The following is a 15,733-nucleotide window of genomic DNA, read 5'->3' on the forward strand; positions in this document are numbered from 1 at the left end:
TACAGAATTCTTTTGACGATTAACTTTGAAGTAGTAAATCATAAGTATTTCTATTTAGCCAATTGCTCGCCTATAAACGTAGTAAACGATTTCCATATTTTCCAGCTTTTTGAATTCTGCTTTTAGGCGCGCTTTTTCACCAAGGACCCCGAATCGAGGATCCTTTTTGGGACACTTTCGGTCGTCGTACCTCCGCCGTGGCGCTGCTGCTGTGGGCGCTGCTGCTTGGACAGCGCTGTGCGGTGGGCGTGGCGCGAGCATTATGGGCGTGGCCGCCGCTGCGGCCGCTGCATGAGCGGCGGCGGCGGCTGCTGCGGATGCGGACGATGCCGCCGTACCGCTCGCGACCGCTGACGGCGCTTGCGCCATCTGCATGGAGACGGGCAACTGGAGGTGGGTGAGGGCGGGGGCTCCGGCGCCAACGGGGGCGCCCAGGAACGGCCAGGCGGCGACCGGCAGGCGATAACCTTGGATTTGGCATACAGATTTTTATTTCTTTTGTTTTCAATTTTGTTTCTTCTGACCAGCAGGGTCACCATTAAAATGAACTTAGAATGCGAGTGTTATTGGTGTGTGTGTGCGTGGGAGGGTTTCTCTGTTTTTGTTTTTTTTTAATTATAGTATATACATATTCGTGGGATGCATGATGAGGTTACTGTTGCTGTTTTTGTTGCTTTTTGGCTTAGTTCTAGTGCTAAGTTAGACTTTGGTTGGATCTTGGCGCGCGACGAGAGTTACCAGTTACAGTTACGAGTACGAGTATAAATAGTTTACGCTAAGGAGCATTTCAGACATGTTCAGACCAAAGGAATACCAGACCAAACGTAAAACGTGTAATAACGATAATGTAAATCAGGACAACAAAGAAATACACAATAATCAAATTCAAAGTCAAATTCATAATCATAATCATAATGGAAACGCACATACAACGAAACTGGTTAAGAAAAGGATATGTGGATAAAATAGTTGGCATATAAATTGATATATAAAGTATATATAGTAGGTATTATGCATAAGACAACACAGCCGCAATATGCTAAACTCATAACCATCAGTATAATGATCTCAGTCATTGCCATCAGCATTATTCGTCATTATCGATTATTAATATAAAATCAGGACTAGAAAAAAGTGGCGGACGGGCCTGCTTTTAAAACGGGATTTTCGAGCGGGTGTTAATGTGGCATTTTATGATTTCAAATTCAATTTCTTTTGGTTTTTGGTAATTTTGTCTTGCTTGGTATTTTTCACTTTGATTGAACTTTGGTTATATGCAGACGAAAATATAATAAATGATACAACAGAAAAAATGTAGTTTAACAAACGGTTATCAAATAAGTTGCAGCATTATATTCATATATAGATTGTATGCATAGTTTATATATATTAACGCAATTTCCGTCGGGACCTACCAAAAAAATAAATCATTTTATATATCTCTATTAAACGAAAGAAAATGCTCGTAAAAATATATATACTTTGTTCAAACATATTTGCAGATTGCAACAAAATAAAACTGAGAATAACGAACAAATGCAATCGCTAAAATGGTTTCATTTGGTGAACTCTGGACTTTTTAATCCTCCCGTCGATGACCTACACATGGGCTTATATTTCAATAGCCATATATCAATATCAACATTTTTGCCCTGCCTAAATATTGGTTTTTTGCTTTTGGTTTTTCGGCTTAAGAGCTAAAAAATTCGTTGATAAAACTCTTAAAAATACATGTTGTTGTTTTATATGTATGTTTACAGAAACGAAAACTGGTCGATTATTGTACATTTATGATAACTTATTGCTTCTCTGTATGGGCGTGGTGTTTAATTGTGTGTATTATTATTTGAGAATTTACAACGAAAGTACGGCAGGCAATAAATACGTAATAATAGCAATAAAACATTTAACAGAAAAATATGGACAAAACGCTTACCTTCGGGCCATTGTACGCAGACTGTGTCCGGCAAGAGATTTATATATTTTTGCAAATATATTGTTATTTTTTTATATCGTTGGCATGGAAAAGGGAAAAGAAAATATTTTCATTAGTTTCGCATTTAAATAGAGTTTTTGTTGCATTTTTTGTTGGTTTGCCCATAATAAATATTGTTGGATACATGTCTTAGGCACATTAAAAACAGGCAGCTCTATAACAGATACTAGATTGATTTTGTTTTTTAGTGCTTATGGTAATTGGTTAAATACTGTAGAGTTCTAATTGATTTGTGGCATTGTGTTTTCATTGTTTGCTGGGCATGCAGCATCCTTGTGTTTTCTCTCATTGGGAATGGGAGGCATTTGCATACATATGTGAATTTAAAATTGGGTTTCCACATAGAGAAAAGTCTTTAAGAAGATTATATTCTCATAAAACAGGGTAGTTGGAAAATGTAGTATTTATAATTAGTTTTTAAGTTGATAGGCAATAGAAATGTACAACTAATTTTGAGATTACAAGTTGGTAATACAATGTTCTTATGCATTAATAGATATTTATTTTTCTCTCTGTACATTTGAGCTTTGCATTCATTGCAAATGCAAAAGAAAAGCTTAATAAAACGACAAATAAGCAAGCAATGATTGCTTCCACCGATCGAATGCTTACACAATGAGCTCTTGTCTCTTTGTACTATGGAAATTCACAGGAGTCTGCAATTGCCTTGGAAAATGGCAAAATAAATACCCAGAAATACCATCGAAAAATGCAGTAAGAGACATGTCAGACAGACAGAAAGACACCAGCGTGAAAAAAAGGGAACAGAGTAAAGGGGGACATTAAGTTTAACATGTCAAAGGATCAAGGCAAAAAAAAAGAAGAAAAACACATACCAAGAAAGTTAAATGGCAGGAAGATGAGCCAGAAGTCAGAGGGGAAATTGTGCGGGAAAATCAACCTATACGGAGTAAATTTTCTTGCAAATGCACAAAGTAAGCGTGTGGGGTGCGCATTTGCATAAGACATAACAAAACAGAGGGCTTGGATAAAACGTTCTTGTGCCCCTCGCCCCAAGAGTGCTACTCCGCCTTCTGAATAACCAGAAAACTTTATTATACCCGTTACTCGTAGAGTAAAAGGGTATATTGTATTCGTGCAAAAGTATGTAACAGCTAGAAGGAAGCGTTTCCGACCCTATAAAGTATATATATTCTTGATCAGGATCACTAGCCGAGTCGATCTAGCCATGTCCGTCTGTCCGTCTGTCCGTCTGTCCGTCTGTCCGTCTGTCTGTCCGTCTGTCTGTCTGTCTGTCTGTCTGTCCGTATGAACGCTGAGATCTCGGAAACTATAAAAGCTAGAAGATTGACATTTTGCATGTAGGTTTAAGAAGTTCTTACGCAGCGCAAGTTTGTTTCAAAATGGTGCCACGCCCCCTTTAACGCCCACAATCGCTTATATACGATTTTAAAAATTTAAATATTTCGGAAAAGTAAAAATGCAGTTTTATTGTGTTTATCAATACCTATCGAAATGTAGAAGAAATTTTTCAAATCGGACCATTCGTTAAAAAGTTATGCGTGATCAAAGTTTCTATCTCCATCTCCCTCGCACTCCCTTTACCTGAGTAACGGGTATCTGATAGTCGGGGCACCCGACTATAGCGTTCTCTCTTGTTTTTTTGCTAAATTTATGTCTGCGTGTGTGTGTTCGTTTGGGTGGTTTGTTTTGCCAGCAGGGGTAAGGCCACCACATGTTTGCAACTTTGTGGTTTATTTGCAATTATCCCGACTGCCGCTTGACTGACTGACTGCCTGACTGCCTGACTCCTCTGAAACCCTGACTGCCGCCTAACGAGCAGGACAACGACGTGAGACGTCCTCCGGCTGGGTAATAATGCAGCAGGCGATTTGCCATGCAAAAGAAGCCAGTTCGAAACGTGATAAAGTGACTGCCAGGACCTAGAGAAAATAGAGCCCTGCGATGTCCTTTCGATGCTTTCTTCTGTCTGCACTTCGAAAAAAAATATATTATAATTCTTTCATTTATACTTAGTTTATTAACATAAGTTTATATTTCAAATGAATTATTTCAAGAAATGCAAAGGTTTTTTAAGAAAGACATCATATATCCCTAGATAAAGCATGAGTTGTTCACTTTAAGACTAAGCTAATATTTAATGTCTGTTTTTCTTTAGAAAATTGTGACTTTTTGTAGTGTAGTATACTGAGATGGGCTGTGACAGCCGGTAAACTTCTTGGGCTCCAGCAGCATTTAGTGCAACGCAAATGAAGCGCATTAGGTGCACGTGCACATGGCCAAGGGCAGGGAAGCTAGCTGCTGGGAAAAGCGGCAAACATGCTCCTCTGTCCTCGGTCATATTGCCCTTTTTGTGTCCGAGTCTAAGTTTTGTTGGCAATACAAAAGCATTTTGCATTGGCAGAAGGATAACCGACCGCCAGGGAACAGGAGCAGCAGCTGGAGATGGAGCTTGGAGCTGGAGCAAAGCTGCCAACGTCCTGAGCCGCTTTACCAGAATGCTCCTTCGTTTCCCATCCCATCTTTTTCAATCTCATGCCTTGGGTTCGGTTCGCTTTGGTTTGGTTTGCTCGGTTTGTAAGCGGCTTATCGTATTGAGCGTACCCAAAGTATAGATTTTGTGCTGTGAATACTTTTTAATGGCAAACAGAGAGAGAAGACGATTTAATCAGCAGTATTATTTATTATACATTGCATGGAAAAACTTTTCTCGGTTTCAACTTCTTTTGCTCTTCTCATCCCACTTTTTATAGTTATTTCTGCAAAAGGGAAGACAGCCTTAACTGGAACTGCGCTTAACTGCAAATGGTACAAGAAATAACTAAGAACTTCTAGCTGAATGAACTTTAAGATGGATATTTTTGATTCTCGTATTTATAAAGAGATCAAGTCAGAAAATAGGAGGGAAAATAGCTGAGCAATCAGAGAGAATAAACTTGGATCTAGGTATATTTCAAAAAGTTTTCTATAAATTTATAGATAGTCTTTAGTTAAATTTAAGCAATGTTATGAGAAAGGAAAAGAATGAGTAAGATAATGAAAAGAAGACTTTTATTGATACTTATGAAATCCCATTTCCAAACGCAATACATAAATCAATTAATTAATAGTAAATGTATTGACTCCTGAGTCGAAATTCATAAAAATATATTGCCTTGATTTCTATATCCTATTTTTTTAAAACATATTTAATTGAAGGTGCCCAATAATTCTCCAATAATCCAAGCCTTTAAAGTACACTTCATATTTCAAATTTAGATCTTTACCGATTTTACATAATTTTATGATAAACAACAAAAAACTTTTTTAACTTATGAATTACTAGAGATTTCAGGGCACCCCTTTTTATTTCTTGAGCTTTTTTGTAACATGCTGGAAAAGATTTATTCTTTATCTTATTTAACTTGTAGATACGTTTAAGGCGAAGGTTTTAATTTTAATTTCATTCAGCCAATAAAGGGAGGGCGAGTACAATACACAGTTAGCAACAGTTAACGTGCAACATGCCAAGGCATATCTGAGGACCTCTCATTAAAATCCAACGAACATATAGAAGGGCGGTTGGGATCGGAAGCTGCAAGCAGCGAGCATTCGTGTCATAGTTTAGACTTATTTTTTTCTGACAGGCACACAAGTTACAAAAACAAAAAGATTACGAAATACGTTCATTATTTCATTTTGGTTTTTGTTTTATTGGGTGAAGGTTTTAGGTTTTTTTTTTTTTTTTGGATTTGGCTCACCTAGAGCTGGGGCCGGTATGGCACCATCTTTGGTCAGTACAACTGTGTGGGGTGTTTGAGAGAAAACAAAATGAAAATCATATAAATAACGCTGGTCAATCATTATCATCATCATCAATATCATAGTCAAAGCAGACGCATTAAACATAACTTAATCGAAACCACAAATACGCATTAATTTGATGTGTATTAGATATTACTTTGGTGTGTCTTAAATGTGCATTTAGTTAGGCAGCCGCAAAACCCCAAGAAATTAAATTACAAAAATATACAAAAAGGCAGGGGGGGTCGTATATTGAATATGGCTTCCCGCAAGTTAGTGGCATTTGAGTTAACAACTTTTGTTTTTTTTTGATTGCTTTGAGCCGGGGAAAATGTTCTAGCGTGTGCTGCCAACGAAAAAGGCAAGAAAAAAAAAGTAGTAACATTTTCATTAGGAAACACACATTCGCTGGCAACTCAATTTCTCAGTTTCAGTTAGTTTCAGTTTTTGGCCACCAAAGAAGTTGATGTGAAAAGTTCCAAAAACAAACAAACAAAACAACAACGAAGAACAAAAAAACGAAAACTTGAGGAATGTTGAGAAACTAAACAATAGCAGCAAAAACAATGCACACTTAAATTGAACAGACTTTTATTGCTATTTTCGTAGCTTCTGCTGCTGCTACTGTTGCATTTCATCGTAATTGCATTTCTTAGCCGAACATTTCAACTTGTTTCATTATGTGGCTTAAACTTAGCTGCCGTGTATGTGAATATATATATATATGTGAGGGTATGTGTGTAAGATTATATGTGGGTGTAGTGTGTGTGGAAAATAGTGTGAGTGTGTTAGGGTCACTTACCGTTGGGTACTGTTGTCACTTTTTTGGTTTGTACACGTGCAGTGGCGTTATTCACCTTCACAATTGGTTATTATATTTTATTTTTTGATAGATCAGCGAGCGTGGTTGTTGTAGTTGTTGTTGTTGGTTTGGTGATGAGTTTTTAAGATTTTATTTTTTATATCATATGCACACATATGAGCAGAGTATATAATATATATTTATAAAGATCGCATGTATAGAGAATGTAGAAATAAATTATGTGTTAGTTAACAATTACGAAAATCTTTGCAAATAGTGTTGAAAGTGTTTGTGGAGCTGTGTCTGTTGAAAGGGCGTCTAAACATTTTTTAAGGTCAATGTATGGTGGTATTTTTTAACATTTTATTTGTCAAAAAAAGTAATACAAATAAAAAATAGAAGTTCCAAAAAATTTATTGAAACTCCACAAGGATTATTTTTCGATAAAGCTCTCATAAAACATAAAAAAGACTACAATTTCAGTCCATTATCATTGGAAACTTTTCATATCAAAGTTGAACTTTATTTAAATTTCATTTGTTTCGATTGAAAAAAATGGAGAAAATTAATTTTTGAAGGCGAGCGGACGGACATTCGTTTCCTTTTCCGGTTGCGCCATATATGTATGTACATATATATATGGCAGCCATTTGTGGACACAGGACTTAATTAGACTCGCGCGATTTCCGCTGCCATTTGGCAGGGAAATAACATTCCATTTCAGCCTTTTATGCGGCTCAGTTAATTTGTTTAACCAACCATCGGACGGGCGAACTTTTCCGTACTTTGCGCATTTTCAGCATATTTTAAATGCCAATTATTTGCGGCCTTCGCAATGAGCATTAATCAGAGAGGAAGGCGAAAGGAAAAATGTGTAATTAATTTTTAATGAAAGGCAAATAAGAATCAATCACTGTACGCTAGTCCTTGGATTAAATGAAAACAAAAATAAAGGAAGGTGGTATGAAGTATTTTTAAAGCCATATCGCTCTGACACGCAAGGATTTTAAGTTGAAAAGCAATTTCTTTCCGCTACTCCTGTGAGACGATATATTTATAATAGTTTGTGTGAAATTAGTTGGGTGTGTCTGTGTGTGTGTGTGTGTTGGTTGGTAAGTTGTATATGATATGGCATGCACCCACCTCGATTTTGCGTCCCTCAACCACGGTGCCGTGTAGACGTTCGCGTGCTCGTTCTGCATCGTTGCTGTTAGCGAATGTTACAAAACCGAATCCCTGCCATTCGCAATCAAACATGCAATTAAAGAAACATATAGAGTATATAGATTACGATTTTCAAAAAAACTAAAAAATAACGAATTGGTACAACAAAGTCTTCTTCTTCGGGTTTCGTTGAAGTCGTATATTTATTATTATTATTATATATATGAATAGATAAAGCTAAAGCTACAAATACATCAACAAGGCGGCCAAGGACATGCTTTCGGACAGGGGCCATTGGCACATCTTTTTACTCCTGGGTTTTAAGTGGGGTTGTTGGGTTGAAATTTTGGATTTCGGATTTCAGGGGGGTTTTTTTTTTTGGGTGGCGTCTGCGACTGCGACATGCACGTGCCCTACTTTGCACTACTCCTCACTACGCCTCCTTCTCCCCTTTGCCCGCTAAACTCATCCATCGCCACTCGCTCTCCTGTCCTGCCCCAAAAAAAAAATAAAAAAAAAACTCCTCGAGCATCTCAAGGTGTTGGGGCTTCGGTCCTGAATTATGCACAATTCCTGGTGCTATGGTAACTATGCAATTATTTTCACCAGGCTCCGGACCGGGCATAATAATGCTGTTAAAAAGACAGCTCGACAAGGTTGCCCTGGCGACGGACAAAGACATCCCATCTGGGAATACTTGAAGTGCATAATTTAAATGAATTGTGCGACAATTAGATGCAAAATGTCCCGCACAATTGGCGGCAGAGAGAGACAGAGAGAGGGGGCGAGAGCGAGCAAGCAGGCGGTATAGCTGCAGAGGGAGACGGCGAGCTCTATAAGGATAGAAAGTTTGGCGAAACTTACCTTGCTGCCGCGCTCGTTGAAGATGATTTCCACATCCAGAATGGTGCCAAATTGCTGGGGGGAATAGAAAAATAATAAATATTAATTTTTAGCAAACTTTCAAGGGGTTAACTTTAAGGATAGTAAATTTTCAAAGAAATATCTTACTGGAAAAATCTTTTGCATTCTTTTTGAATGGATGAAAAGTTTATGAACCTAAGTTACGAAATTCTAAATTTCTTTAGACACATCAAAGATTATTAATATGTAACAAATAACATTTTTTATAATCCTAAGCATATAAATATATACCATATATGTACATATATACTTCCTATATTAAACTTTTAAGCATCTCTAACTTCTTTTTTGACATTGATAATTTTTAATATTTTTAGCAATGGAAAAAGTCGAACTACTTAATTTAATTTTAGTTTTAATCTAATTTTTGTACCCACCCCAAACATGGCTCTTAGATCGGGATCCCGGAAGCGGAACGGTATGTTGGAGACGTGCAGCCGCTTCGGCTGGCTCTTGGCATCGAGGGAGGCGACCACCGACGGCACCGACTGGGCCGGGACTAGAGCGCTGCTGAGACTAGTGGCCACATTGGCCGTGGGCGACATGATGCCGCTGGCCGCTGCGGCTGCTGCATTCAGGTGGGCGATCACCTGCGAAGTGCTGGCCGGCACCACGGCACAACCTGCTCCAACATTGGCAATGCTATCCAATCCGGTGGTGGGCAAAAGTCCAACTCCACTGCTGCTGGTTGCCGCCAGTGTGCCGGATGCTATCGAGCTGCCCGTCACTGAAGTGCCCGCCGATTGCATCGATGTGGGACTGCTGCACAGGAGCGGCTGTTGCAGCTGCTGTTGTTGTTGTTGCTGCTGCTGTTGTTGCTGTTGTTGGAGGGCGGGCGGCGTCTGCAGAAGCGGTTCGCCGCTGGCCACCGGCGATGTGTCCCCGGACATACTGCCCTCGTTGGCACTGCCGTTGAGGGTTAGTCCGCATCCGCCTGCCTGCGAAGCTGTTACGCTGGACGGGGAGCTGCTGAGCGGTGAACTGGGCGTGCCACCGCCTCCACCGCCGCCGCCGCCAGTATTGCCACCTCCAGAATTGGGCATGGCGGAGCTCTGTTGTGATTCTGCTGCCTCATTGGCGATCAATACTGTGGACTGCAAAAAAATAAAGAAAATATATATTAGTATGGTGTTTTCAATATTAAAATCTTATTTGCAAACAAATAAACGGATTTAAAAAGTAGAATTGATGGTTAAAGCTAATTTTAATTTAATAAGCGATGTACTCTATAATCAAAGTCTATAGTGTCCCCACAAATTTACTTAAGCAGCTCCACGAATTGTGGATTTCTAAATCATTCCTTTATAGTACTATTTAACATTCTTATTTTATGATTTTTCTGAATTTCTATAGTCTTATTTCTAGCCCAGAATAAATGCATTATTAAATTGCATTCAAATTATGTCAAAATTTTCTGTCATATATTTTTTCAAAGAAATTGCTTAAACTAAACCGTGGAATCCTGCATTTCACTTAAGTTCGGAAGCTTTAAAGATATGATCCACAAGCTATTTATTTAAGCTATTGTTTTTATTTACCCTTTGCAATAGAGAGAACAAAAGAACAAAACCAAAATACCTCCCAAAGTGAAAATGTAATTTTCCAATCTCATTTAGTGGAAATGCGATTTTAGTAAAAGTTTCAAAAGTACTCCAGCTGTTTGCAGTTGCTGTTTGCAGTTGATATTTTTTACAGTTGAATTTTCAGCGTTGCCTGGCAAATCGAATGCGAACAAGTGCGGCAATAAATAAACAATTGAAATGAAAATACAATTTTCAAGTGGTTTACATCCCGGGAGAGATGGAAATCCTGCGAGAGGGCGAAAAAGCAGGCCACACACGCATATGTGTGTGGGTTTGACCCAATAAAAAAAGCTACCCCCGCACACACAGACAATAAGGACAGACACAGACACGGACAGACAGGAGAACACGAGCCTGGAAGGCCCACACACGTACGTACATATTTTGTGGCACAAACTTGTGTTGACTTATGCAATAAAACTGTCGCGCAAACTGTTGCAATATACCCAATCCACCACAGCGCAGTGCAGAAATCCCCCAACGAGTTCGCGGAAATGTTTGCATTTTGTATTTCTGCATTATTAAAACTGAAAATGCACTGGCATCGACGGGTATTGTTTGTTGTTTCAACCACCGCTTCTCCCAGCATCGGAATAATATGAAAAATTCTCAATTTACGCAGGCGAGCAAAGAGCCCGACCAAATTCGATGACAATGCAATAAAAACCGGAATGAACAGTAGGAAGAAAAAAAAAAAGATGAGAGATTGCGTTTGCCCCATAATGTAGGCAATAGAAATAACGCTTAACTTAATTTGCTGCGCATTGTTGACACATAAATCTAAACAAATTTTTGGTTCGCCCTGACAATACACATTTTTTCCTCGCTTTGCATTTTTTTTGCTGTTGTTCTTTTTTTTTTTTGTTCAGTTTTCGGTTTGCATGTTTACCGAACATTTCGGGCCCAAAGTGAAATGGCGTGAAAAACTTTGGCCCCATAAATGGCCAACTGGCGGAGGTGGAGGGTTTATTGTTTCGGGTATCGGGTTACACGTAAATGACATTTAACGCTTTTTAGTTTATCGAAATGCTTTTGTGCGGCACGCGACATGGCTGAAAAAAGGTCGCCGGCGGTGCTTTGATTCGGCATTAAAAGAATTTCTGCATAAATTTGAAAACTTTTCGCCTCCGGCAAAAGTCAAGAAATTTGCACTAAATTGTTTCGATTTGAATATTTGACTGGGGTACATTTCTTGAACTTTGAATACTTTCTGTGGCTTTACTTGCGAAGTTAAGATTGAATCAGCTTCCTATTCAGGACTTTAGAAACTGAACCTTAATTAAACCTGGCACGCCAAGATGACGAATTTTTATTTGATTTCTTTTAAAATAAAATACTTCGAATTTCATGTAAAATGAAATAAACACAAACTTTATGTGAAGCCAAAGAAAATAACTTAAGACAAAAAATGATTTGTCACCATATTTTTCTGTAATAAATTTTAAGTCCTATAAGCACGTTTCGGTGCTAAGATAATACCCACAGCTGGAATTTAATTCTCTCCACTCAATTAATTATAGAAATACTTGGCCAGCATCTGCTCTTGCAAGGCATAAAGAACAAAGTTTCCCTGATGATGACAATGCATACAAAAATTCAGTTACAAAAGAGTTCAAGTTGAGGCAAAAAGCAGCTTTACCCTGGCCAGTCGGTTGGTCGCCTAATGAAGATGAGCATGGTAAACAAATAGGAAAACAAAATGGGAAAAGAAAACATGGTAAGACCAAGAATCTAGCACGTAAATTTCAATTGTCCGCCCGGCTCTTCTCTATATTTGTTATTTTTTTCTTTCACTCATATATATATATATATGTATATTTTTTGTTCCTCCTCTGTTTATTTTATTATAATTTTTTTGTTGGTGGCTGACTCACTATGCTGAGCACATTTTGTGGGGGCAGCGATGATTGCAGATGCTGCTGGTGTTCTGGTGGCTGCTGCACTTGGTCCATGGCATGTCCATTTGTCAGTGGAAGCGGAATGGGACCTGGGACTCTTGGTTCTGCGAGGCTGGTTCCATTGTACTCGTACTCGTACTGTGTCTGTGTTTGTGTTGACAGATTTGTCTGTGATAAATTTTCAGATAACAACAAGGATTTGCGTTTTAGTTGCAGTTGCAGCCTGCATTTTTCTGTGTGTGTGTGTGCGTGTGTTTGTGGAGGACTTGGATTAAGAGATAGAGTGTGAATGTGGACTAAAAAACCAGATAGGCAGACAGGCAGACGACCAACACCAACAATTTTCTTAAATGGGTAGCTTAGTTTTTTTACTCTCAACCGTTTTACAGCTGCTTAATTGCTTGAAACATGCCTTGAATATATAATTGTTACATTTACCATATAAAGATTTGTATATATATATATAAGTATAATGAATCATGACAAAATGCAGAGTGGTTAACAAACTAAATGCTTGTTTACGATCGTCCATTCCTAAACGAAGTAAAGTTCTCAAAAAATGTATCTAAGTATTTTTAGAACACACACTTTTTTTTTAATATTTTGTTGCGATGTAAAATATCTAAACAATTAGACTACTAAACCATTTTTAAAGTAAATAATATTTTAGTAAGAAAATTGATACAATTATTATTTAAATGACTTGAAAAATAATTCATACTAAAGAATACAAAAAAATACATGAATATACTTGGAAGGAATACAAAAGCTAAATGATTTAAACTATGACACATTGGTTTTTTTATTGGATTTATATACTTTTCGTTATTTGCAGTTTCCTTTTTCTGCATCATTTATAATTTATTTGTTTAATAATAATTAATCTGACAGCCATTTTAGTTGTTGTTTTTTGTTTGGCCAATTCATATTGATAAACATTTGGTTAAATTAAATTGTCTGAGTAATTGAAACTGTAGGCGAGTGGAAATAAATACATTTCTGTTGACCCGAATTATTGCACATTCAAGTGACTTAAGCCTTGGATATAATATTTAAATTAGCTGAGAATTTTTCACCCCATTTGCTTTAACTAACCGCAAACTTCTGTTGTACATAAATAAGCATATTAAATTCTCAAACCATGTTCAAGTATAAAATTAATTGGCATTTACGATGCATTTTGCCGCAGGCCAAGCAAACAACAGAAACAAAAACAGTGAAGCTATTGAAGGTGTGAGATTTCATATTGTTCCACGTTGCGTATACGCATTGTTTCCTATGCGAACGTTATTTAATTAATTGCGAATAACGTGAAAGTCAAAGGTGAAAATACAACATAAGAACAAACTATTTATTTCCATTGATTCAATATTTGCTCATTTATAACACCTGCAAGGTACGAATTCACTTCCAACTAAATGCAAACCGCACCTCCATTTGAAAAATACAACTACTGCTCCCATCTGTTAAATTATTCAAATGAACGAATCAATTTCCATAAGCAAATATCTCTTGGTAAATAGCCAAACTGGAATTTGTATTTATTCAACTGGTTAGGACCAAAATCTTCCGATTCCCCAGTTACTAAACTGAAAATGCTAAAAACATTTTTGTTTGGTGAAAGATATAATATTTTGTTTGTGGGATGCAACCGATTTTGGGGATGTTCTAGGAAACCCCTTGCAACTTGATGGTGTTGTGTGTGCTACAGTCAATTTTTAATTAGAAGCGAAGAAACAATAAACTACAAAGCATACTGAAACTCAGCTCCAGGGTCAAATGAGAAACGTGAGCGAGCACCAGCCACAAAAAGTATGCTACATAAAACGCCCATCGCAAATAAATACAGGTGAGTCAGTGAGTGTGTGTGTGTGCGAATGCGTGTGTGTTTGTGTATGCCAAGGTGCGTGAGTGTTGCTTGCTGTTGGCACTTTTCTCTGTGCTGCTCGCTGCAATTAAAAATGCAAAAGCAAAGCGTTCACACCAGCAACAAATACAGACTAAACACGACCAGGTGCATCAGCGATAACAAGCACGGCGTGTATTTGTATGCCCTGGCTTACACTGAGAAAAAATATTTGCTAAAAATAATCCGTATTTAAGAAACATAGTAAAAGTTATTAAAGAATTCAAAAAAGTCATTTGTATCATTGAATAAACTTATTTTCAGTTAAAAGTATTAATTTAAAAAATTACAAATTTATGTTGCATTTATCATTAATTTTTACATTCTTGACTTTTTGAACTATTTCAAAGAAATTGTGTATTTTACATATGATAGTAAGATAAGTCTTATTTAAAAATGATTTGAAAATATGTACATTAATAATACTATTTTAATTGAATGGTTTGATATATGATTGCTGTATTTTGTTCACAACAAATTAATATGTATTTTAACGAAAAATAAGTTTAAATCAGATATATTTATTTTACTTAAGAATTTCAAAAGGAACTTAAAAATTAACCCTTTGTAGTATGTATAAATAAATAAATTAAATTAAATTATTAGTCCGTTTAGGCATATGTTGGTATAAATTTGTTCTTTATTGAAGTGTTGTTATCTTTGTAATGGCATGTGCTGGCATCTGTGTATATTGAGTGTGCGTAACCAAATCAAAGCGGGGCAAAAACCAAAGCAGACCAAACTAAACCAAACCAAACCGAAGCGAACCCAAAAGCCAAAAACCAAACACAGCTACAAATGCATTTCAAACACACACAAACACAAACAGAGTGAGATCGAGCGAGTTGTGGATGGGTGGGTGTATGAAAAGTGGGTGAGTGGGGGATGATTTGTGGGTGGGCAAAAGGAAAGGTCAAACAATTAGCCAGGCAAACACGACTCACCTTCTGTTGAATGTACATCGAAACGTGTACGTCGGAAACACTGGTGGCCACCACCGCTGAATTGGCCGCTGATGCACCACCGCCCCCACAGCCAGTTGAATATTCTGTGGTCAATCCACCGGCGGATCCTGGCGCTCCTGCCGCCCCAGCTGTGCTGTTGTTGTTGTTGTTGGCAGCTCCTGCGACCTCGCCTCCGCCTCCCGTTTTTATTTGGGTCACTGGCTCAACAGCCTGTTTGGCCGCGGCTGCTGCCACCGCCATTGACAGACTGTCGGCAGCTGTGGGCGGTCCGCCTGGCACCTGTTGTTGTTGTTGTTGCTGGGCCTGCTGCTGCTGTTGCTGCTGCTGTTGTTGCTGCTGCTGCTGCTGGGCGGCGGCCGCTGCTGCAACAGCCGCCGCTGCCGGATTTGGTGCGGCGGCATAGCCGGCCGGAGCGCCCGGGAAAGGCGCCACACCCGCCTGCACCATGTGCTGCATATCCAGAAAAGAATACAAAAAGAGAGAGAGAGAGAGAACGGGGGAAGAGAAGCAGAGAGAGAGAGAGAGATGGGTTCATGGATTAGTAATGGTCGTAAAAGTGTAAGTACCCCCCATTGTACACTCAACAAAAAAAGAATCGCCCTAAATATCTATTGAAAACAAATAACTTTTTCTGAAGAGAATAATACATAAGTATCAAACGGTTCGAACTCTCTACTATGCAAGTATATTAGAAATCAAAAGTTCGATAAATGTACATATTTCAGACGAC

General features: G+C 38.1%; 1 protein-coding gene across 21 annotated transcripts in view; it reads right to left on the reverse strand.

The window, feature by feature from the left end:
- LOC108051389 (sex determination protein fox-1) overlaps positions 1-15,733 on the reverse strand; it is a 123,869-nt gene that overhangs the window by 11,938 nt on the left and 96,198 nt on the right. For 7 of the 21 annotated variants that reach the window (XM_044457549.1, XM_017133481.2, XM_017133479.2 and 4 more), the window contains 8 exons: positions 14,983-15,453; positions 12,109-12,300; positions 9,029-9,745; positions 8,592-8,645; positions 7,707-7,799; positions 6,564-6,618; positions 5,719-5,760; positions 1,937-1,957 (listed from right to left, as the gene is read on the reverse strand). In XM_044457549.1, coding sequence (XP_044313484.1) covers positions 1,937-1,957; positions 5,719-5,760; positions 6,564-6,618; positions 7,707-7,799; positions 8,592-8,645; positions 9,029-9,745; positions 12,109-12,300; positions 14,983-15,453 — 1,645 coding nt within the window. Of the gene's footprint in view, positions 1-190; positions 468-1,936; positions 1,958-5,718; positions 5,761-6,563; positions 6,619-7,706; positions 7,800-8,591; positions 8,646-9,028; positions 9,746-12,108; positions 12,301-14,982; positions 15,454-15,733 lie in introns of all 21 variants that reach the window. The other 14 variants (XM_017133491.2, XM_017133490.2, XM_017133488.2 and 11 more) reach the window with 7 other exon arrangements.

This window comes from Drosophila rhopaloa, unplaced genomic scaffold (genome assembly GCF_018152115.1).
Source record: "Drosophila rhopaloa isolate 14029-0021.01 unplaced genomic scaffold, ASM1815211v1 contig_163, whole genome shotgun sequence".
Classification (NCBI taxonomy): domain Eukaryota; kingdom Metazoa; phylum Arthropoda; class Insecta; order Diptera; family Drosophilidae; genus Drosophila; species Drosophila rhopaloa.